General features: G+C 44.8%; 1 protein-coding gene across 1 annotated transcript in view; it reads right to left on the bottom strand.

Annotated features, from left to right (window-relative positions):
- LOC126456044 (tolloid-like protein 1) overlaps positions 1–22,479 on the bottom strand; it is a 1,300,043-nt gene that overhangs the window by 118,369 nt on the left and 1,159,195 nt on the right. Inside the window, exon 9 of the mRNA XM_050091798.1 lies at positions 9,093–9,324. Coding sequence (XP_049947755.1) covers positions 9,093–9,324 — 232 coding nt within the window. The remainder of the gene's footprint in view (positions 1–9,092; positions 9,325–22,479) is intronic.

Genomic DNA, 22,479 nt, shown 5'->3' with positions numbered 1-22,479 from the left:
AGTTTTGCCTACCGACTGATGCTGCACAGCTGTTGGCGAGGGAGAACGAGGATCTCGTATCCGTGGCGAAATTTAATTCAACCTTGCTCGGATGGTCTCCGTAGAGCCGCAGTACAGCCGTGATTGCATAATATCACTGTCTCCATAGTTGGATCCATCAAAGAGGAACGGCATGGTACACAGGCAAATTTAAGTCTGAATGTCGCGTTGTCCAATTCCCCGTTGGGCGACAACTTCGTACTCTTGTTCAGAAAGGAGAAATACCGATCTCTGCCGCATTCGGACAGTGAGAGAATTCTCATCGACAAATGAAAATTTATGCCAAAACCTGGATTCGAACTCGGGTCTTCCGAGCACTTGTCAGAAGCCTTAACCGTCTACGCCACCTTTTTTTTTTTTTTTTTTACGCAAGTGCTCTACCAACTTTTTTTTTTGTACCGGTCGCGCGGTTCCAGACTTTTTTTTCTACCAAACTTTTTTTTGTCACGCTGATCACTTTTTTTTGTTTGTTTTTAATTTTTTTGCAGGTAAGAAGAAAACAAATAAAAACCTCTTGTGTATGAAAATAAAAGACAACGTTCTTCATAAAATAACACAATATCTTTTGAAAACGTAAAACATAAAAGGTAACTATATTTCCGCAACGGCCTTCTTTTTTATTTTTATTTATTTTTTGTTAACATAAATAAGTATACAGTACAGTCTCACCATCAGCAGCATTTTTTTTGGGGGGAGCACAGGAGAAAGAAAACAAATAGGCTGCAGATAGAGACCTATGTGTGAAAAGGATAAACATGTGTAATGAGAAAAGAGAAGTGAAATAAAATAGGAATACTTTCCGCGCCATGCTCCACTTTGGCGCGCCATCAGAACAAAATGCTTTCTATCATTGTCCATTGAAGGCGAACGTGGGATCGTCCAGTCTTGGCTGGCACGGTTCGTTGAGATTCCAGCTTTGAGGCGGGTTGGTGAAAATACTCTGTAAACAGTTCGTGAAAGTGGCCCGATAGTGTCGATGCCGGCGAAGGGTGTGGTGATGTACTTGGAGGCGTGTCCAAAAGTCCGCCGGATCGACGATGTCGTCCCGGAAGAGGTAGTTGACAGCCATGCCACTGATCCGTGTGATGGCGTGCCACTTAGCCGATGGAAAGTAGGTCGTGTCGGGATATATCATCATGGTGGGAGAAACGTGATGTGGTGGTACTCGGAGGTAGAAAGCCACAATCTTCTGTACGAGGGTGCAGACAGCTGCTGCTGGCCCACACTCAAAACGATGTAAATCTGTATCTTCGACATTGCACTTGAGGCACAGGGGTGAGTCCACCAGTGCGATGCGATGCAGTTTCTGTCTTGTAGTATACTTGCCGTTGACGAGAAGGTACCACATAGAGGTGGTATCAGTGGTGTGGTATGGTTGATGGATCGTTTTCCTAACTGTAGGCCATGAAAACTGGGGGTTACGTGTTTCGACGGGGTTGCGGGGTGGAGATTTTCGGAGAAGGCGGTAGATGTCGCGGGTGGTCGTCTTCCTGGTCCTGGGGAGCTCGGTGCATATGTAGCTGTCCTCCAAAAAGAAACGGCCGATATGTGACATCGGAGGTGGGATGTGTGCCAAAGAAGTCGGTGGGCGTCTCGAAACAGGTGCGAGCTCGGTGGTCAACATTCCAGTAAAACTAGCATTTTGGCTTTTCCATAACCGGAGCATAGTATTGGTGTAAAGTGCCGTAGTCCTGGCTCTCACATTAACCAGATCGAGGCCACCATCCCGCTTGGTTAAGGTGAGAGCTTCATACTGGACTTTGAAGATGTGTCCAGAACAAATGAAATAGCCGAAAGCCGCCTGTAATCTGGCCGCCATTGTCGCAGTGATGGGCAGAATCTGCGCTGTATGGGGTATCCGGGCTGCCAGATGGGTATTGACGAATGTGACTCTCTGGCACATATTCAGCGGGCGTAGTATGTAATTTTGTATGTTGGCCCGGATGCGTTGCAGCAGCGCCCGAAAATTGATCGCCGAGGTGCGGCGAATGTCTCGCGTGTACACTAATCCGAGACAACGAAGGGTGTCCACCAGTTGAAATGGGACTACGCTGTCTGCGGGAAGGCCGCGGCCGATCTTCATGGCGCATGATTTTGCCACGTTCATAGCGCTCCCTGCCCCTGCACTGTAACGGGTAATCCACTGCATCGCAGCTTGTACGTCAGTCGCTGAACGTACGACGAGGGCCAAGTCGTCCGCGTAAGCTCGGCAGCGGAACTTATGATCCCGGAGTGGAATACCTGTCAAACGTCGCCGTAATCCGCAAATGAGTGGTTCCATCGCAATGACATAAAGCACCGTCGGCAAAAGGCAACCCTGCCGCACTGAGAGTTCAATCCATATAGGTTCTGTAAGTCTGCCGTTGACGAGAAGTTTGGACGTTGCTCCACGAAGGAACCGCATAATCACTTGCGTGAACGTAGGGGGAATTGCCATTCGGTCCATGACTGCGTTGAGGAATGCATGATTGACGCGGTCAAACGCTTGTTTGAAGTCGATGGAGATTAAAGCGCCTGGCAGTCGCGAGTGTGTTGCCACAGCGATCACATCTCGATATTCACTGAGGGCTGTCTGTATATTACGATCGCCGCCTAGGGATGTTTGTTCGTGGGAAACAATGTCCCGTAAGACATGTTTGAGTCGCACTGCTAGAAGGCGTGTGAAAATCTTGAAGTCGGAATTGAGTAACGTGATCGGCCGATAACTGTCGAGTTGTGTTCCTCCTGCGGGTATCGGGACTGGTACAAGTAATCCTTCCATGAACATTGGTGGCGGGTTCGCCGCGCCGGACAAAAGTTCCCAGTACATGTCTCTCCATCGTGGCATCATCAAATCTTGGAAATCGATTCAGAGACCCTTTGGCCACAGCGCCTTGGACGTCGTCGGTGGTCACTTCAGCAGCCAGGAGGGTTGCAGCTGCTGCGTTTAGAGTACCAAGTGTCTCCTGGGCACCCTCAGCAATGGCCTCTGCACCGTCAGGTACTTGTTGATAGAAAAGTCTATAGTGCGTTGTGAATACATCCGCAATGGTAGCTTGCGAAGTCAGCCGTCGTGCATCAGGTAAGTCTAAAGTTGTCATTAAAGCCTGTCGGCGTCGACGAACATTTTGAACAATATAATGCATAGAAGGTTCTTCACCGTTAATCCTATCTTGGCTGCGTGCTCGTACAATGGCTCCCTCTAAACGGCATCTGGTCAAGGATAAAATTTTTGCCTTGATGCGTTGAGCTTCTTTTAGACGATCCGGGGATGGAGGACGATCCATGAGTTCACGTAGAGCGCTATAGTAGAAATCAGTTGTATGGTGATTCCACCTGGCTTTGGCTCTGCCATAGTGTGTCAATGTGCGTCGGATGGCCGGTTTGGCGCACAGCAACCACCACTGCAGTGTGGTGTCGTAACGCATAATGCGTTGAACACAGGTGTGCCACGTGTCGGTGACCTGTTGTCGACATTCAGGGTCCCGCAGTAGCGCGACATTGAGTTTCCAAGGTCCTGCACTGCGCCATATAGATTGTCGACGTAGGTTCATGGTACAGATGTAGATGTCATGATCCGAAAAGGCAGACGGCCAACGTTCCGCGTCGAGGAGAACTGATTTTAGAGCGTTAGAGATGTATGTTCTATCAAGTCGGCTGGCGGAGTGGCTTGTGATGTGTGTATACCCCGGGCGGTCGCCGTGTACCACTCGCCAAGTGTCGAGGAGACGAAGGCGGCGGATGAGGAAACGAATTTCCGGACATGTGGTGAAATAGGGGTATTGGTCTGTGCGCTCGAGAACACAGTTGAATTCTCCACCTTCGATGAGATGATCGTATCGGCCGAGGAATAAAGGCGTGATATCTTCTGCGTAAAACTGGGAGCGATCCCTCCGTTTATCAGTGCCCGATGGGGCGTAGAGATTTATGATTTTGAGTCCTTCAACTGTTATGGCCACCCCTCGCGCTGTTGGGAGGTATGCGGCATCGGAAACTGCAATTCCTTCTCGGAGGAGGATGGCTGCGCCTATGTGTTCCATAGCTGCAGGGGCGGCGTACGTCTCATATCCATAACACCCAGTCCAAGTCGCTGTCCTCAGTTCTTGAAACAGGGCGATGTCGATGTCCGCTGCTCTTAGCGTGTCACGGAGCAGTTGGTTTAGCGGGGGAGACGATATTATTGGTATTGATATTAGCTATTCGTTACGCCTGATGGGAGATCCGTGCTGTCGATAGGTTCGTAGCTCGTGAAGATTGTTGTGGTGGATGCTGAAAGTCCATAGAAGTCGCAGGAGTCGCCGTAGAAACTTCCCCCTTTTTAGTGTTGGTCTAAAGGAGAAACAGATCTCATTTCCGCATCAGATGGAGGTGGGAAATCCGTGTCATCCGCCCATGAAAAGTGTCCAACAGGTTCGACATCGGCGAGAGGTGGCAGCGCTGGCCGAGTCGGCTCAATTGCGTCGGTGACAACAGGCGTGCTATGTTCCATGGCTTCTGGGCGCGGGGCTTGCGCACGATCTCTGTTGGACGGTTCACCGTCTTGTGGATGACGCGTCTCCGTGGCAGAGGAGAATGTGTTATCGTGTTCTCCGTCGTAGTGATGTGGCATCTCTTCGTCCTGCGGAGGGGGCTCAATGGTCGATTCTGATGTCTTGCGGAGTTTTTTTCGTCGTTTGGGCGACTTCTGCCTTCGGCAATTAGTTTCGGTGTCTGAGGAAGGAAGAGATTCACGTCGTTCCGGTACAAAAGCCGCGGGTGCTATGATGCGGTCGTCATTCTCCAGAACACTCTCATTGGTATCTTTGTGATCTTCTAGCGTGGGTGTGTCCGGCTGTTGGACATGTTCACGGGCGGCATCGCCGGTATCAAGGTGCTGGGACGCCTCCGGGTGTATCGGACCAGAGAGACGCTCATGAACGGCGTCTTGTGAGGGCTGGACGTGCAGTGTCGCCGCATAGGTGACTGGAAGGGTGGTCGTGGTTCTGTCGGTGTTCGTATCGTCGGGCCTTAGTTGTGTGATGTGGCGTTACATGCATTCATTACGGACGTGGCCTTCTTTGCCACAACCGGAACATGTTCGAGGTTGTCCGTCGTAAATGACCACCGCACGGCAGCCGCCGATGGAAATGTACGATGGAACTTGCCGTTTGAGCTCGATTCGGACTTGTCTCACACCATTAAGCACCAGATACGTCGTAAACTGTGCCCATGTCTCGGCTACGTGGCTCTGGACTTTTCCGAACGGGCTTAGCGCCGCGATGACTTCATTCACCTCGAAAGGCAGTTCGAATACACGGATCGTCCGAAGGCCAAGTCCTGCATGGTCGACATCCACAGGCCCGACGTTTCCGTCGGAGTGCCGAAATTTTAGTCCATGTCGCGTCCTTTGAATAATCTCGTTGCAGGCAGCGTCGGAAGTCATCTTAACATAGACGACGCTGCTAATGATCGATAGGTGTATGCCGATGAGTTCGTCACGGGGGATCTTCACGTCTTCGCGTAGGAAGCGTTCGACGGCCAGTGCTTTGGGTCGTGCGCATTCATTTGAGAAGGTGAACTTAAGAGTGTTCTTCCTGTAAGAGTTGGCCATTAGAGCTTGTTCGACTGAGAAGCGCTGTGACGAGGAAGTAAACAAAACACTCCGCGCGCGCAGCGGCGTGGACGGCCGAGCGCGGTGCGCACTGCTGCCCTGCCGAACGCAGACTGTGCTGCACAGCTGTCAGCGAGGGAGAACGAGGATCTCGTATCCGTGGCGAAATTTAATTGAACCCTGCTCGGATAGTCTCCGTAGAGCCGCAGTACAGTCGTGATTGCATAATATCACTGTCTCCATAGTTGGATCCATCGAAGAGGAACGGCATTGTATACAGTTAGGCAAATTTAAGTCTGAATGTCGCATTGTCCAATTCCCCGTTGGGCGACAACTTCGTACTCTTGTTCAGAAAGGAGAAATACCGATCTCTGCCGCATTCGGACAGTGAGAGAATTCATCATCGACAAATGAAAATTTATGCCAAAACCTGGATTCGAACTCGGGTTTTCCGAGTACTTCTCACAAGGGAACTTCCCTACCGCACCCCCCTCAGATTTAGTTGTAAGTTGGCACAGTGGATAGGCCTTGAAAAACTGAACACAGGTCAATCGAGAAAACAGGAAGAAGTTGTGTGGAACTATGAAAAAAAAAATCAAAATATACAAACTGAGAAGTCCATGTGCAACATAAGCAACATCAAGGATAATTTTAGCGCATGAGCGCCGTGGTCCCGTGGTTAGTGTGAGCACCTGCAGAACGAGAGGTCCTTGGTTCAAGTTTTCCCTCAAGTGAAAATTTTAATTCTTTATTTTCGTAAAGTTATGATCTGTCCGTTCGTTCATTGACGTCTCTGTTCACTGTAATAACTTTAGTGTCTGTATTTTCGCGACCGCACCGCAAAACCGTGCGATTAGTAGACGAAAGGACGTGCCTCTCCAATGGGAACCGAAAACATTTGATCACAAGGTCATAGGTCAATCGATTCCTCCACAGGAAAACACGTCTGATATATTCTATACGACACTGGTGACGGCATGTGCTTCACATGACAGAAATATGTTGTCGACCAACGTAACTTGTACACTTGGCCATTGGGTAAAAAGATTCTTCTACCTTGCCCGATTTAGGTTTTCTTGTGGATGTGATAATCACTCCCAAAAAGTGATGAATACATAAGAGTTTGTCACAGAAACTGCAACAAATGAATGCAACAGTTTCACAGTCGCAGTTTTCCCTATGCTTTGTCAAAACATATGTTTTTAACGTTTTCAAATTTTTCCGTGTGTAGACCGTCAAATCCTGCATATGTGCAAGCAAATCTGAACATGTGCTGGAATTTTGGAGAGGGAAGTTGATTATGTGTGAGTGCCTGAACTTTGATAATTATGTGAAAACAAAAAATTAAACTTTTCACTCGAGGGTAGACTTGAACCAAGTACCTCTCGTTCCGCAGATGCTCACGCTAACCACGGGACCACGGCGCTCCTAAACTCAGATTATCCTTAATGTTGCCTGTCTTGCTCATGGACTACTCAGTTTGTATATTTTGCTTTTTTTTTCATAGTTCCACACAACTTCTTCCTGTTTTCTCGATTGATCTGTGTTCAGTTTTTCGAGGCCTATCCACTGTGCCAACTTATAACTAAATCTGAGGGAGGTGCGATGGGGAGGTTTCCTTGTCAGAAGCCTTAACCGTCTACGCCACCTTGGCTCGCAAGTTAGACGTAACTGCGCGAACAACCCAAGCACGTCTGCATCCTCAATCCAAATTCCCGTCTGCTCATCGTATCACGCGAACTCCCGGACGAGGTCAGCCGAAGAATGCTCTACACTAAATTACCATATTAGTCTTCACTGTGCATACATGTCTATATGGGAGGTGTCTGTTCTTTCGGACATGTCCGAATGTCTTACACAAACGACGTTATTTCTGGGATATAGGAGAGTCATGGCTTCGTACAAGCAGCGTGGCGTGGCTTTATTCGTGCACAGTATGCATGGGACCTTCTCTAACTTTAAAGGCCTACAAATCTTATGGAAACAAAAAATAGATAACATATCAATTAGTTTCGTGAGCAGCTTCCTGAAGAAAGTCATAGACAGATGAACATAGTGCGTAAGCATTTCCAGTAGGTGTTATCACAACTGTCCTGTTAGCATGCATGGGATAGTGACTGATAAATATAAGGGGACATCAAGAAGTTTCCGAACGAAAGTGATGCTGCAGCTTATATGTAGTGCAGCTCGACTCAGATGTAGGTAAGCTCTGACCTGAAGACAAAGGATTTTGGGCACTGATTTAAATCAATGAAAAAAGTTGAAAATTTCTGCCAGACTGGGTTTCGAATCCACATCTGCTTACTAGACACATGCGCCGATCAGTGCGCCATCCGGACACCGTGGTCATCGTACCTGCACGGGCTACCCTAGCAAGCCTCCCATCAGACCCAAATTCTCAACTTATCCAAACGCTATGGATGTAGTGCCCCTTGCTCACTATCCTCATTACTCGCGGCATCTCGCCGATTCCTGTAAGAGTTCGAGCTTATTGTGCATTCGCACTGAAGGGACCATTGACAGTCCACGGCCGAATTGTATATGTGGTTTCTATTCTTTGGGACATGAAGAGGCTTCCACAGGATAGACTATTTGCATTAAATCAATCTTCGGACTGAAGACCACAACATCAACAAAAACTTCCTCTTTCATGGAGACAGTACGAACATTATGGCCATCCTCGTAAGTGTAAACGTGGAACGTAATGACACACGAAGAAATTCACAACAGAATTAAATATCCACTGTTGTGCATTGCATTGTTCTACGAAGTTTCGTAATGGTTCAAATGGCTCTGAGCATTATGGGACTTAACTTCTGAGGTCATCAGTCCCCTAGAACAGAACTACTTAAACCTAACTAACCAAAGGACATCACACAGATCCATGCCCGAGGCAGGATTCGAACCTGTGACCGTAGCGGGCGCGCGGTTCCAGAATGTAACGCCTAGAACCGCTCGACCACTCCGGCCGGCCGAAGTTTTGTAAAACTTGTACATAAATCAGATTGCAGCTGTAAGAGACGAAGACTGCAAATTTCGGATGGCACTCTCTTATTTACAAATGTCATGACTGGATTTGTTACATATATAAACTTAATTTTAAGATACCGCAGTGAGCCTTTGATGAAGAATTCACACGCTACTTTGGTAACAAGGTACTGGATTTTTAGTTCTGATGATAACTCATCGGAATTAAAATTAGTTAACTGTTATTATAGATACTAAATTCATTCAAAACATTGAAAGGAAAAGTGTATTTCAAATAGATCACATGATCAATTTTGTCAATGTCAGTTTCATTGAATTTAGGATAGAACTGAATTGTTCACAGGCCGTACATGTCTACAGTATTTCAGTGATAAATTCTCTAACTTGCCCGAAAATTGTTGACAGGCCGCAACTGAGTGTGCTTGCCGCGCTGTGCCGATGTTTCCGCCACACAGCCTGTCTCTTTAACACGCCAGACGCCAGCGCGGGTACTCACTCTCCTCCTCGCTCTCGCTTGGGGACGTCGAACATCTCGAACTCGAGGCGCACGCGCTCCAGGTGCTGGGCGTCCTGCATGCCGTACACGAAGTACCTGCACACGATCTTGGGCACGTAGGGGAACGGGTAGTTGGGGCTGAACACGTAACCCGTCGACTCTTTCTTGCTCAGGATCTGCTGGTCGCACTCGGAGCCGCGTATGTGCTCCCCGTCGTTCTTCACGATAAAGTCTGTAACAGAAAATACCACCATTACCAATGAACAATTCCGACGCTTCTTTAATCTGTCACACACCATATGACACTATTGTTTCTAACACACACTCGTGGAAATAAGTTTAGAAATCTTCGCAATACAATAATATGTGCACTGGTAAAATATTAGGACGTGACACAGTAATGTAGATGAGAGAGGTATACTACAAAACCAGAAGTTGGCTACGGGTGGCGTGCTTCCGCCGCTAGCATACAGAACGTCAATATGAGATGTGACCCCTTATAACAATACACAGCGTACATGATCCCCATTCCCGATTCGGGAATGTCACCCATTATTGGGCAAATGCTCTATGAAGGTGAACGAAAGTCGATGGTAGTGACCTTTTGACTGATATCCTTCGACTTGGATCCGACTGAACAGGTATGAGATGTTGTAAATCCAGGAAGCAAGCTGGTTGCTCTCGACGCGCGATGTCCTCATGCTGCATGCACTCCTCTATTAGGCCATCCCTAAGTAGTTACGTATTATCAACAATCAACTATAACTCAGATCCCCAGCGTTACGTGAAGAGGATTATTACGTAGTATGACAGTCAAAAAAAAAAAAAAAAAAGAAAAAGGGTTCAAATGGCTCTTAGCTCTATAGGACTTAACATCTGAGGTCATCAGTCCCCTAGACTTAGAACTACTTAAACCTAACTAACCTAAGGACATCACACACATCCATGCCCGAGGCAGAATTCGAACCTGCGATCGTAGCAGCAGCGCGGTTCCGGACTGAAACGCCTAGAACCGCTGGGCCACAGCGGCCGGCGGGTATGACAGTCCTACAGTCTTGGAACGGAGTCAGACGAACACGTTAAAGTTTCCTCTTATTCGTCATCTTTTTCTTTTTAAGTACATTTCATTCTCTAACATAAAGCAATGACCGGACTGTTCGAGATGCGACACAGATACCGTAAAACTGGTTGTGGGATGATGCACGTCGCAGTTGGGACTATTTGGGAAGGGTTTTCCTTTGTCGGTTGTTTTCTTACAACCAAGCGAAGCCTCCTGTAAACCTTGGTTGGAACCAGGGATTGGAAACTATTTTTAATTTATTTCTGGAACAATACATCCAAACAGAAAATCCGTTTATGAGTGTGAAAGTATGAAGTCTATGACTAGCTCGACATGTGCTTTATATGGTCCATTTTTATTCGTTAGACGGTTGGATGAGCAAAATATATTGACGTTTGAGAAAATTTCAGCAGACCAAATGAAAGGGCCAGGCCGGCCGGTGTGGACAAGCGGTTCTAGGCGCTACACTCTGGAACCGCGCGACCGCTACGGTCGCAGGTTCGAATCCTGCCTCGGGCATGGATGTGTGTGATGTCCTTAGGTTAGTTAGGTTTAAGTAGTTCTAAGTCCTAGGGGACTTATGACCTCAGCAGTTGAGTCCCATAGTGCTCAGAGCCATTTGAACCATTTGAAAGGGCCAGACAGATCCAAACTCGGAGGATGTCACAAACAGCAAAACATACATACAATAACTATCAGCGTTAGTGACTGATCTGTGAGTACACCCTACCTGAACAGCCAAACGCTGGTAATGGATTGCAGTGATGTACAGGATGGTTGTAATTAAAACTTCCTCTACTTTAGAGGGCCCCATGAAAAGCGACTGACCGTAGGACAAAGAAACTTTGTGGAAACATTTTCAAGGACGTGCGGAAGAGAAATAATGAATAACCCACTGAAAAAAATATATTTTACACGTGGCAGGTGTAAATTTGTACGGTGTTTATGTTCCAGTTTACAAACGTTGCTCAGTGTGAAATCCGTTTGAATCCACGACAACCTGTAACCGCGTTGGAGATACCATTTCACAACTATTGTTCGCAGCACTTTTCGAACGGTGGACCATGGCACGTTCAGCTGTCGTGGAAATTGGAAATTTGTGGTAAGTTTCCATTGGGCCGAACTGCTGAGATCATCGGTCCCTATCAGCTGTCGTGACACAGCTCGTGCACTGCTTGAAGATCGCACATTGCGTCCAGCATTCTCAGCCACGGCAACAGGGACTTCTTCAACAATTTGTAGCGCAATTAGCCGTCGGCCTCCCCCAGAAGTATTCACAAATCGCCAGTTAATTCGAACTCCCGAATCATGTTCTTCAACCCCGGCGCGGAAAGAGGATCTCTCCATATTCCTTTAATGCAACAGTACTCGCTAAGCGCGGCTGCACTGCTGCTGTTGTCCTGATAAAACAGTTTTACGAGTAAGGCCCTGCTCACCTTGTCCAGACCCAGGCGACCGTCTGCCGCTGCAACGCGCACTGTTGCCTGTGTCGCCGTATGAGTGCCGGCACCTGACGGCAGCTTGTAACACTAACATTAGTAATAACGCAAATCCTGCAGCGCACAGTCAGATCATCATTTCTATAACATTGGGTACCCATACGGTAAATAGTCTTCTGTCTACAAAGGCTCAATTAGAGAAAATTTAATTATAATCATCCTGCAAATGCTGCAGTTAGACACGAGACAACACTGTAACAACGAACAACCTGTACGTCTATATAGAATCTGAGATCACGGTCAGAGTCTACCGTTATTCACCTGCCTGTAAAGAGAAGGCCACGTGTCATGGCGGACAGGTATCACAATGCGAACCGTAAAGTGGCAGTACGACAGAAACCAACACATATCTGTGCAAAGTGATATCCCAATAGAAATTCCTGTCAAATTTGAAGTGCGGAAGGTGGCCGACTGCACTGGAAACACGCGATCGGTCCCTTTGTGAGCGTGCCGACTAAATGCGGCCGTGTAACAGTTGATTAAAATCACCAGTCATAGGAACAAGTACGTGTTGCATTGTAGCTTGATAGGAGATATGTGCACCGATCCTGTTAATATACGCTGCCTAAAAGTTACTCATGTCTAAGCGTGTGAAAATGTAATAACTTGATACTAATTTCAAGCAAGCTCTCTTTGCGTGAATACTTATGCCGTTACCAATAAATTTAGTGTTTAAAGATTGTGGGAAGAGTGTTAATGGCAGAAGATTTAAGAGCACACATCGTATGCACGCTGGGAAGACACATCGTCTGACATGTATCTTTAATGTGTAAACTGAAAACTTTAAAGGGCTGGGAAAAACAGTCGCCTGGGCTCTAAATAACCAACGGGAGCACATGTTGGGGCAGCCTTTTCCTGGACAGGGTCGTGGACGGTCCTCTCAGAATGATTGTCGCGAAGTACAATGCGTTTAAATGAGACAGCTTCAGAAATGACTGATGTAACAGCTACGGCGTAGGAGGTATTATGGTACAAAAAAAAGGTCCAGATGTCTCTGAGCACTATGAGACTTAACATCTAAGGTCATCAGTCCCCTTAGAACTACTTAAACCTAACTAATCTAAGGACATCACACACATCCATGCCCGAGGCAGGATTCGAACCTGCAATATTCTGGTACGGTGTAGGACTTCCACAGTAGTTTGACTTAGAAAAATTCTGGCTGCAGCCGGACTTTGAATCGTTCGAGCTCATGGCAACTTTGATTTTATGCCGACAGTGCTGGATTTCGAAGTTTGACGTTTGGATATTGAATATTTGTTGTAAAAAGGCAATATGATAGAGAATTGAATATTTGTGCATTAATTGAAATCCATCCAGACCACTTATGTGGCTGTATGCATAGTATTCAGTGTTGGGAGACAGTAAATTGGGTGAATTTTGGAAAACTGTTTACTTCAGAAAAAATCTCGGCACTTCACCTCGTCGACAGGCATCATTGTTCCGAGATTTGATGAATTTATTAGTTTTCTGTTGGGCGTAAATTATAGCGAGCATTAAGCTATGTGGCCCCCCTAGACACCCAAAACTTTAGTCACATACGATGCGAATTAAAGTTCTAGTATGAGGAGGTGAGGTCGTGCGCACTGGTTTTGTTGCATTGTTAAATGCAATAGGACAAAGTGTGATGGGTCTGGACAGTAATGGACGCAAGATGCGGTCTTTATTCCAACATTTTAAGGGTAATCTGAGCAACAGCCCCATCATTGGCTTAAGATCCCAGTTTCCTGCCTCTTTTTTTTGTTTCATCAGGTCAGTATCGTATTACATACAACAAAGAATATGCAACCTTTTTCAAAAGCCGATGAGTACCACTGCATATCAGGCCTGACCGTTTGTCTGACATGCAATCCACTGAACTCGTTTCAAACATGGTTGGTCAACAACGTTTTCACCATGGTTCATCAACAACCACTGGTCGTACTTTGTAGATCCACACACCAATCACGCGAGACGTGAGAATACCAGGAGGAGGATAGGTTGGAGCAGGGGCGACAATTAAAACCCCCTTAGATCATACGATACGCTCACTGATTACTGATAACAGTACATAAAGACAGCCCATTACATTGAATTTTCGGCTTCAGATATCATTTAGAGTTCTCCAGTTCAAATCATTTGTGTGCTATCATGTTCTAAATAAGAGTGGGGTTAAACAAGTAACACAACCTTTTTTTTCGAACAGGTTGATTTTATTCACTTTTCTTTAGGATTCCAGTACACTATAATATACTATATTATTCGCCACTCTTTTGGCTACAAAACAGTGTAATCTCCGTTCAGTGCGACGGCCTTAAGCTACCGTACTGGGAGGGCCTATATGCCCACTCGGTACCACTCTACTGTTAGACGTCAGAGCACGTCTGAAGGTGGGAGATCCGGGTTGTAGGCTGAATGAGGAGAAACAGTTCAGCGAAGTCTAATGTGCTCCTTTCGGGTGCTCAGACTTGTGTGAGGCCTTGTGTAATCATGGAAAAGTTTGAATTTGATCCATCGATCACCTCGAATGAGATTGTCCATGCGTTCCAACATGGTAGGAGTTACAGCGGTGTGCGGCCAGCCGGCGCGCAGATCAGACAGGCTGCGATGATGACAGCTGCCTCGCCCAACGACTCAACGTGCCTTTGTTCACTACCAGGTCTCCGTAGACATTCTGCATGTGCCTTTGAATATTTGTGATGCTCTGGTTTTCCGCCATAAGCAACTCAATGACAGCTCTCTGCTTGGAACGCACTTCCGTCGCATACGCCATTTTGAATGTTACGTATAGCATCGCCACCTATCGGAACTTCATGAAACTATAGCAGCTGAAGCGGGACCTAGCGAAGTGGCGCAGTGGTCAACTCTCTGGACTCGCATTTGGGAGGCCATAATTTCCCTAAATCGCTCCTGGCAGATGCCGTAATGGTTTCTTTGAAAGAGCGCGGCCAAGTTCCTTCCCGATCCTTCACACAATTCGAGCTTGTGTTTCGTCTCTAATGACTTCGATGTCTACGGGACGTTAGAACCAAACTTCCTTCCATCCTTTCCTTCCTGAGACGGAAATATTCCACGATGTACCACAGTAAAATCTGCATTGTTGCAACAGAAATTGGCAGAGAAAAAAAAGGTGTCAAAAGTTTTAAACATGGTTGCTTGGTTCAGTGACCGTTTATAAATCAGAATTGAAACAAATGAGCCCTCGGTCACAATTGTTTAAATCTTATTGACCAGGTTTCAACACTTCTAAGAGTGCCTTCATCAGAATCAAAATAATAAAAAGGGCCTATAACATAGTTACAAATTTATAGGAAAAGGCGTTTTTATATAAAAGTGGAAGTACTGACTAACAATAAAAGACAGAGGCAGTACCTATATGTCAAATATAAAATACCCTACTGGCCAGAAGGGCTTTAGTCACAAAATATATAAAAATGGAAAGCGTGAAAGCGCTTCACTAAAGCCCTTCTGGCCTGTTAGGTATTTTATATGTGACATGTAAGTACTGCCTCTGTCTTTTATTGTTAGTCAGTACTTACACTTTTATATAAAAATATCTTTTCCTATAAATTTGTAACTATGTTATAGGCGCTTTTAATTATTTTGATTCTGATGAAGGCACTCTTAGAAGTGTCGAAACCTGGTCAATAAGACTTAAACATTTGTGACCGAGGGCTCATTTGTTTCAATTCTAAAACTGTGTCCCATTACTTACTGAACGACCCTCGTAATAGAGGGGTAATTTCAGTTACAGGTACTAATTTTTTGATATTGCAATTTTGGAATGCATTTATGTAGATTGAGAAACGGATAGTATCGAGGTCAAATAGTATGATAGTTGCACGTCATGGGAATAGAATGTCGCGACGCCGGTAGTTGTGAGCGCGCTTGTGGAGGGCTGGAACGTGCAGCAACACGATAAATTTGTGTGCGCGCGCCAGTGGCTGCGGAACTGGCGCGGCGCTGGCTCATTGTCCCGCGCCGCTACGTGGCCGGAGGGCCGGAATTCCGCCGCTTATTGGTGCCATTGTGGCGGCGGCTAGCTCCCAGTGGCGCCGTGTCGCTGGCGCCAAGGCCAGCCACCGCCACAACTTTAGCACCCGACACCGGCTTCTCTCTTCCCAAGCGTTTCACGGCTTCTAATTGCGCCTCTCTTCAGGCATGTCTTTCTGCTACAAGCGGTTTAAAATTTTGTTTTAATTTTTTATTATCTTGAGTTACAAGTTCCATTCCAAGTTCCATTCAGCGAAAGCATTGTAGTCGAGTTCTAAGTTTCCCACAGTTTTATGATAATTGTCATCTAGCAACGTTTCCCCAAATAAGCATTATGCATTAAAACATGCACTTTACGCTCTTAATAAAAACACCCCTTGCGTTTTCTCTGCTTAGCCATTAGACAGAAAAAAATTTTCGCAATTTTGTGAGAAGCTGCGCAACATGTAACACATACAATATTAAACAGACGTGAAACATATTTATTTTTGATTAAATATGGAAAATATTTTATGTTACTATTAATAAATGTAGATGATTATTTGTAGTTATCCTAATTTTAAAAGCGGTATATGAATTTCGTTAAGGATTGTTATCCCATTAGTAACATGTACTATATTTTATCAATACTTTTCGTGTGCAGAGGTAAGTTAGTTATCAATAACCATGAATTGTAACGGTCAAAATACAACCCGATTCTAAACAATGATAGTTATAGGAAGCCGCAAAGCCGCAAAGCGCGGCGAGTGAGGAAGACACTCATGGACCATGAAGCTAGTACGAGCAGTGGTACGAGACACATCCGTAACCTCGGATGCCGCAAGGCTGCACATGTACAGCGTGTTTCAGCACAGCGGTTACAAACTTTCAGGAGAGACAGAGTACACGTAGACGATGGAAAATTATTTCGAGCAGTTAGTTCATGATCCCACGCGAATAGTAGACGGTTGTGAAAACACACTTTATCATTTAGCAGCAAATAATATTGAGTTAATAACGAGTATCAAAACAAATACAGGGATTAGTGAACACAGGGTTATCGTAGTGAGATTGAATATTGTAATCCCCAAATCCTCGAAAAATAAGCGAAAAATATACCTATTCAAAATAGCAGATAAAAATTCTCTTGACGCCTTCCTGAGAGATAATCTCCACTCCTTCCAAATTAATAATATAAGTGTAGACCATTGTTGTTGTTGTTGTGGTCTTCAGTCTTGAGACTGGTTTGATGCAGCTCTCCATGCTACTCTATCCTGTGCAAGCATCTTCATCTCCCAGTACCTACTGCAGCCTACATCCTTCTGAATCTGCTTAGTGTATTCATTTCTTGGTCTCCCTCTACAATTTTTACCCTCCACGCTGCCCTCCAGTACTAAATTGGTGATCGCTTGATGCCTCAGAACATGTCCTACCAACCGATCCCTTCTTCTAGTCAAGTTGCGCCACAAACTCCTCTTCTCCCCAATCCTATTCAATACCTCCTCATTAGTTATGTGATCTACCCATCTAATCTTCAGCATTCTTCTGTAGCACCACATTTCGAAAGCTTCTATTCTCTTTTCGTCCAAACTATTTATCGTCCATGTTTCACTTCCATACATGGCCACACTCCATACAAATACTTTCAGAAATGACTTCCTGACACTTAAATCTATATTCGATGTTAACAAATTTCTCTTCTTCAGAAACGCTTTCCTTGCCATTGCCAGTCTACATTTTATATCCTCTCTACTTCGACCATCATCAGTTATTTTGCTCCCCAAATAGCAAAACTCTTTTACTACTTTAAGTGTCTCATTTCCTAATCTAATTCCCTCAGCATCACCCGACTTAATTCGACTACATTCCATTATCCTCTTTTTGCTTATGTTGAAGTTCATCTTATGTCCTCCTTTCAAAACACTATCCATTCCGTTCAACTGCTTTTCCAAGTCTTTTGCTGTCTCTGACAGAATTACAATTTCATCGGCAAACCTCAAAGTTTTTATCACTTCTCCATGGATATTAATACCTACTCCGAATTTTTCTTTTGTTTCCTTCACTGCTTGCTCAATATAAAGATCGAATAACATCGGGGATAGGCTACAACCCTGTCTCACTCCTTTCCCGACCACTGCTTCCCTTTCATACCCCTCGACTCTTATAACTGCCATCTGGTTTCTGTACAAATTGTAAATAGCCTGTCGCTCCCTGTATTTTACCCCTGGCACCTTCAGAATTTGAAAGAGAGTATTCAGTCAATATTGTCAAATGCTTTCTCTAAGTCTACAAATGCTAGAAACGTGTAGACCGTATGTGGCTTAAATTCAAAGAAATAGTATCGGCAGCAACTGAGATATTTATACCAAATTGAAAGGGTACAGTACCGCCCGACATTGAAAATAGGTACTACATTCTTCGTTATTCTTGTCAGTACAACATATTTTTTGTAAAAATAAGTCAATTTCAATTAATACAGCGAAGCTGGATACCAGTGTGGGAAAGAATCACAATTTATTTATTTAATTGATCACATGTGCACTCCCACAAAATAAATCCCTACATCCAGCTTGGTGAGATCTGTGAAATGAATGAATGTATGGTCGTCTGCTAACCGCAGATAGTGAATATGAATATATGTTCATCTTTGAGACGACCCTTTGGCCACCTTTGGTGGAGCCAAAGAGATGAAACTTACCGGAGCTTTGAGCACCTGAAATGTGGCTGACCAATACGGTAGCATGGTCTTCCCCCACCTCGACAGAGGTGCGAGATGACCTGATGCCGCTGGATCTTGTGTTGGTAAGACTGGTCTTAGGCGTGCTCCGTAAGGACAAAAGAGTGGAGACATGGTATGCATGTGAAATACTTAAGAGTAGTTTAGAATAATAATTTCTCTATTTCTGGTACTTTTGTGGGGAGAATTAAATGTCAGGCAGGTAATATTAATGGGATCGCAGTAATCTTCGGAAGTGACCAACGGTCACAATGAAACCACGTGTAGCAATAAGTTGAAATACTTCCGAGTGCTTAAGTTAAGCTGAATTCCTAGCTTGTGTACTATAAGTTGGAAATATTTAAGAAATGGCGTGTGCAGGACTTGAAATTAGAGACGAGTACTTCAACGTGGTGAGTACTGTGTGAGTCTCAATCTGTGTATGAGTCAAAGGATAAAGAGAAGTACTCGTCCATGGTATCAGATGAGGACTCGCGTGTGTGATGAATATGTTCTTAATATTACTTTGCGTGTTATGTTTCCGTGTGACGCTTGATTCAAACTATAATACTCTGAGAGAGAAGCAAGATGAGTCAGCCGTCTATCCAGCAACGCCACTTGGCTTGCACTGCACAGGAAGACGTGCATATATCGTCCAGAGCTCGTAGTAGTAAAGAAAAGTTACGAGGTGGGGCAGTGTCGTGTGGAACTGGGATGAATACTAATTGAAGTGGGAAAGCTGAAAGTGATGGGATTATAATGTTGTGACTATTCCTATGTTGTATTCCATGTTGCTGTGTGGTGTGTCATGTAATTTAAGTATGTGTGGTTTGCATGGGAGAGTAGCAAGGTAGTTTTAGAGGTAGTGGGTTATGCATGTTCCTTTTGTACCGCTCGGTCTGGAGGAAAGTTTCGTGATGATGGTTGCGAGAGTCGAAGTGTGGGATATAGCAAAAGATCCACCATCCTATCCAGAATGTGCACTGTAGCATTAAATAATTACGAGACCATAAGATAGAGAATCACCAATGTAAAGCCATGCCCACTGGGCGGAATTTCTCATGTGTTATTGTTGTAGGTTATAGAATTTGTGTGTTTAGGTTATAGAATTTATCGGAATAAATAAGATAGTGAAAAGAAAAAGATTGGTGGCCTTTTCCTTCGAATTGTACGTTGTCATGATATCCAGAATTTATAATGTGTGCGCCATTCATATTCAGTGCGATGGCCACGTGTTGATAAAAGACGTTCAATAAGAAAGAAAATGTGGTATTGCCAGTGCGTAGTGAACAGTCAGTGTTGTGTAAATTACTAATAGTCAGATGTACGTTTCCGTTGCGTAATATCCAAGCAGGAGAATAACTTTTAACTTAATTGTGAGTACTAGAGTTCATGTTACTTGATAAATAAAAAATGAATCCACTCGCTTGGCGGACCACTCATCTTGCAGGCCTGACTGCTTGATGCCACAGTATGAGCAAGGCATGTGGGTGCCTCTCAAAATAAATTAACAAATGACGAAGCTGATCCTCCTTGGTACACAAAACAGGTTAGAACACTGTTGCAGAAACGACGAAACAAACATGCCAAATTTAAACAGACGCAAAATCGCCAAGATTGGCGATCTTTTACAGAATCTGGAAATTTAGCGTGGAATTCAATGCGAGACGCTTATAACAGTTTGCACAACAAAACTTCGTATCGAAACCTGGCAGAAAATCCACAGAGGTTTTGGTCGTACGTGAAGTATGTTAGCGGGGAGACACAATCAATGCCTTCTCTTCGCGATAGCAATAGAGATACTATCGAAGACAGTACTGCCAAAGCGGACTTACTAAACAGAGCCTACCAAAATGCCTTCACAAAAGAAGCCGAAGTAAATATTTCAGAATTCGAATCGAGAACAGCTTCCAACATGAGTAACGTAGAAGTAAATATCCTCGGAGTAGTGAAGCAACTTAAATAACATAATAAAAGCAAGTCTTTTGGTCCGGACTGTATACCAGTTGGGTTCCTTTCAGAGTATGCTAATGCATTAGCTCCAGACTTAACAATTATATACAACCGTACGCTCGACGAAAGATCCGTACCCAAAGACCGGAAAGTTGCACAGATCACACAAATATTCAAGAAAGGTAGTAGGAGTGATCCACTTACAGGCCCATATCATTAACGTCAATATGCTGCAGGATTTTGGAACATATATTGTGTTCAAATATTATGAATTACCTCGAAGAAAACGGCCTATTGACACAGAGGCATCATGGGTTCAGAAAACATTGTTCTTGTGAAAGTGTTGAGTGCTATTGATAAGGGATTTCAGATCTATTCCGTATTTCTGGATTTCCCGAAGGCTTTTGACACTGCACCACACAAGGGGCTTATAGTGAAATTGCGTGCCTATGGAATATCGTCTCAGTTATGTGACTGGATTTGTGAGTTCCTGCCGGCCGGGGTGGCCGAGCGGTTCTAGGCGCTACAGCCTGGAACCGCATTTCGCCGATTCTCGTGAGAGATCTAGCGTGTTGTGCATCTGCACTGAAGTTAACAGTGTTCTCGTCCTCACCTTAATTATATACGTGGTTTCTCTTCTTTCGAGTATGTCCGAAGGAACAGACACCAAATATATAACTGAAGGATGAGTTGTATCGCAATTTGGATTTAGCAGCTTGTCTACTCGTGTACTATAGTATCAATGGGACCACAAACTGCTTAATTTGATAAACAGCAGTAGTAAAGAGGAAATTAGTATTATTATTGTTATTACAATTATTGTTACATCTAAATCTAGTATCTAGGAAATTTAAAGCAGGTTGTAAATATTACGCAATGGAAACATAGTAGTAGAGACTTTTGCTTTGTAAGTATAATTTAATTCTACTAACTCGATCTGCTTAGCCGCGATAGCAACCCATTTGCGTGTTACTATCGAGTTGCCCTTCTCTAGGAGCGTGGAGCCAGGCTGACCACTCCTTGTTCTCCATTACCAAACATTCAATGGAAATTTTTTTTGGAAATTTGTGGTAAGGTCTTACGGGACCAAACTGCCGAGGTCATCGGTCTCTAAGCCTACACACTGCTTAATCTAACTTAAACTAACTTACGCTACGGACAACACACATACCCATGCCCGAGGGAGGACTCGAACCACCGACGGGGGCAGCCGCACGGATCGTAACAAGGCGTCCCAGACCCCGTGGCTACCCCTCGCGGCCAAACATTCAATATAATCTCTCGATTTATCTACAGTATTTATCGAGAAAAGAGTACTCCATGCAATTTCTGTAAAAAATGGTTCAAATGGCTCTGAGCACTATGGGACTCAACTGCTGAGGTCATTAGTCCCCTAGAACTTAGAACTAGTTAAACCTAACTAACCTAAGGACATCACACACATCCATGCCCGAGGCAGGATTCGAACCTGCGACCGTAGCGGTCTTGCGGTTCCAGACTGCAGCGCCTTTAACCGCACGGCCACTTCGGCCGGCCAATTTCTGTAAAGCTCATTAGTTATCTCCCAGTCGTAATTCTACCATACCCTTGAACAAAGCATTTCTAAAAGATGAGATTCTAGTTAGAACCTGAAGGCGTCACATTTCACTAAGCGTAGGGTGGAGTTACTGTGGTCAGACGAAGCCAACGTAATCGGTTAAAGAAAACGTGGGTCTCCCGCTGTGTGCGTTGCATTGATGTCTCACCGCGCCTGTGTTTTGTCCCATATAACATTCGCTACGTCAGAATGGGTTTTGACTGATTCTCATCTTTCGAGATCGGCTGTGATCCTTAAATTATAGCACCCACCAATGACATTTTTTCACGATTACTGTCTCGTCCGGAGGAAAGTCAACATGCAAGAAAGAAAAGACTCTGAATCAACTAAAATTCTCTCCTCGTCCCATGGGTGAATTCATGTCTTATCTTGCAGAGCTTTCTTGATCTTAAATGACGAATATCCATTGTTTAATACAGGTTGTAAGTGAACCTGTTACTCCTGGAGACCGTCAGGCTGAGACACGACATGAGCCCAGAGAATGACGAGCTTCATCTGTGAAGGTTGGTGACAGTTGCAAGTACAAATACATGTGGTTGGGTTACAGTAAATTGAATGCCCTCGAGATTGGTGCTCTTTCCGCCAAAGTAATACGTCCAAATGCTTCAGAC

Source organism: Schistocerca serialis, chromosome 2 (assembly GCF_023864345.2).
Source record: "Schistocerca serialis cubense isolate TAMUIC-IGC-003099 chromosome 2, iqSchSeri2.2, whole genome shotgun sequence".
NCBI classification, from domain to species: Eukaryota; Metazoa; Arthropoda; class Insecta; order Orthoptera; family Acrididae; genus Schistocerca; species Schistocerca serialis.
The sequence above is the reverse complement of the archived record's forward strand: the minus strand, read 5'-3'. Positions and strand labels throughout refer to the sequence as shown.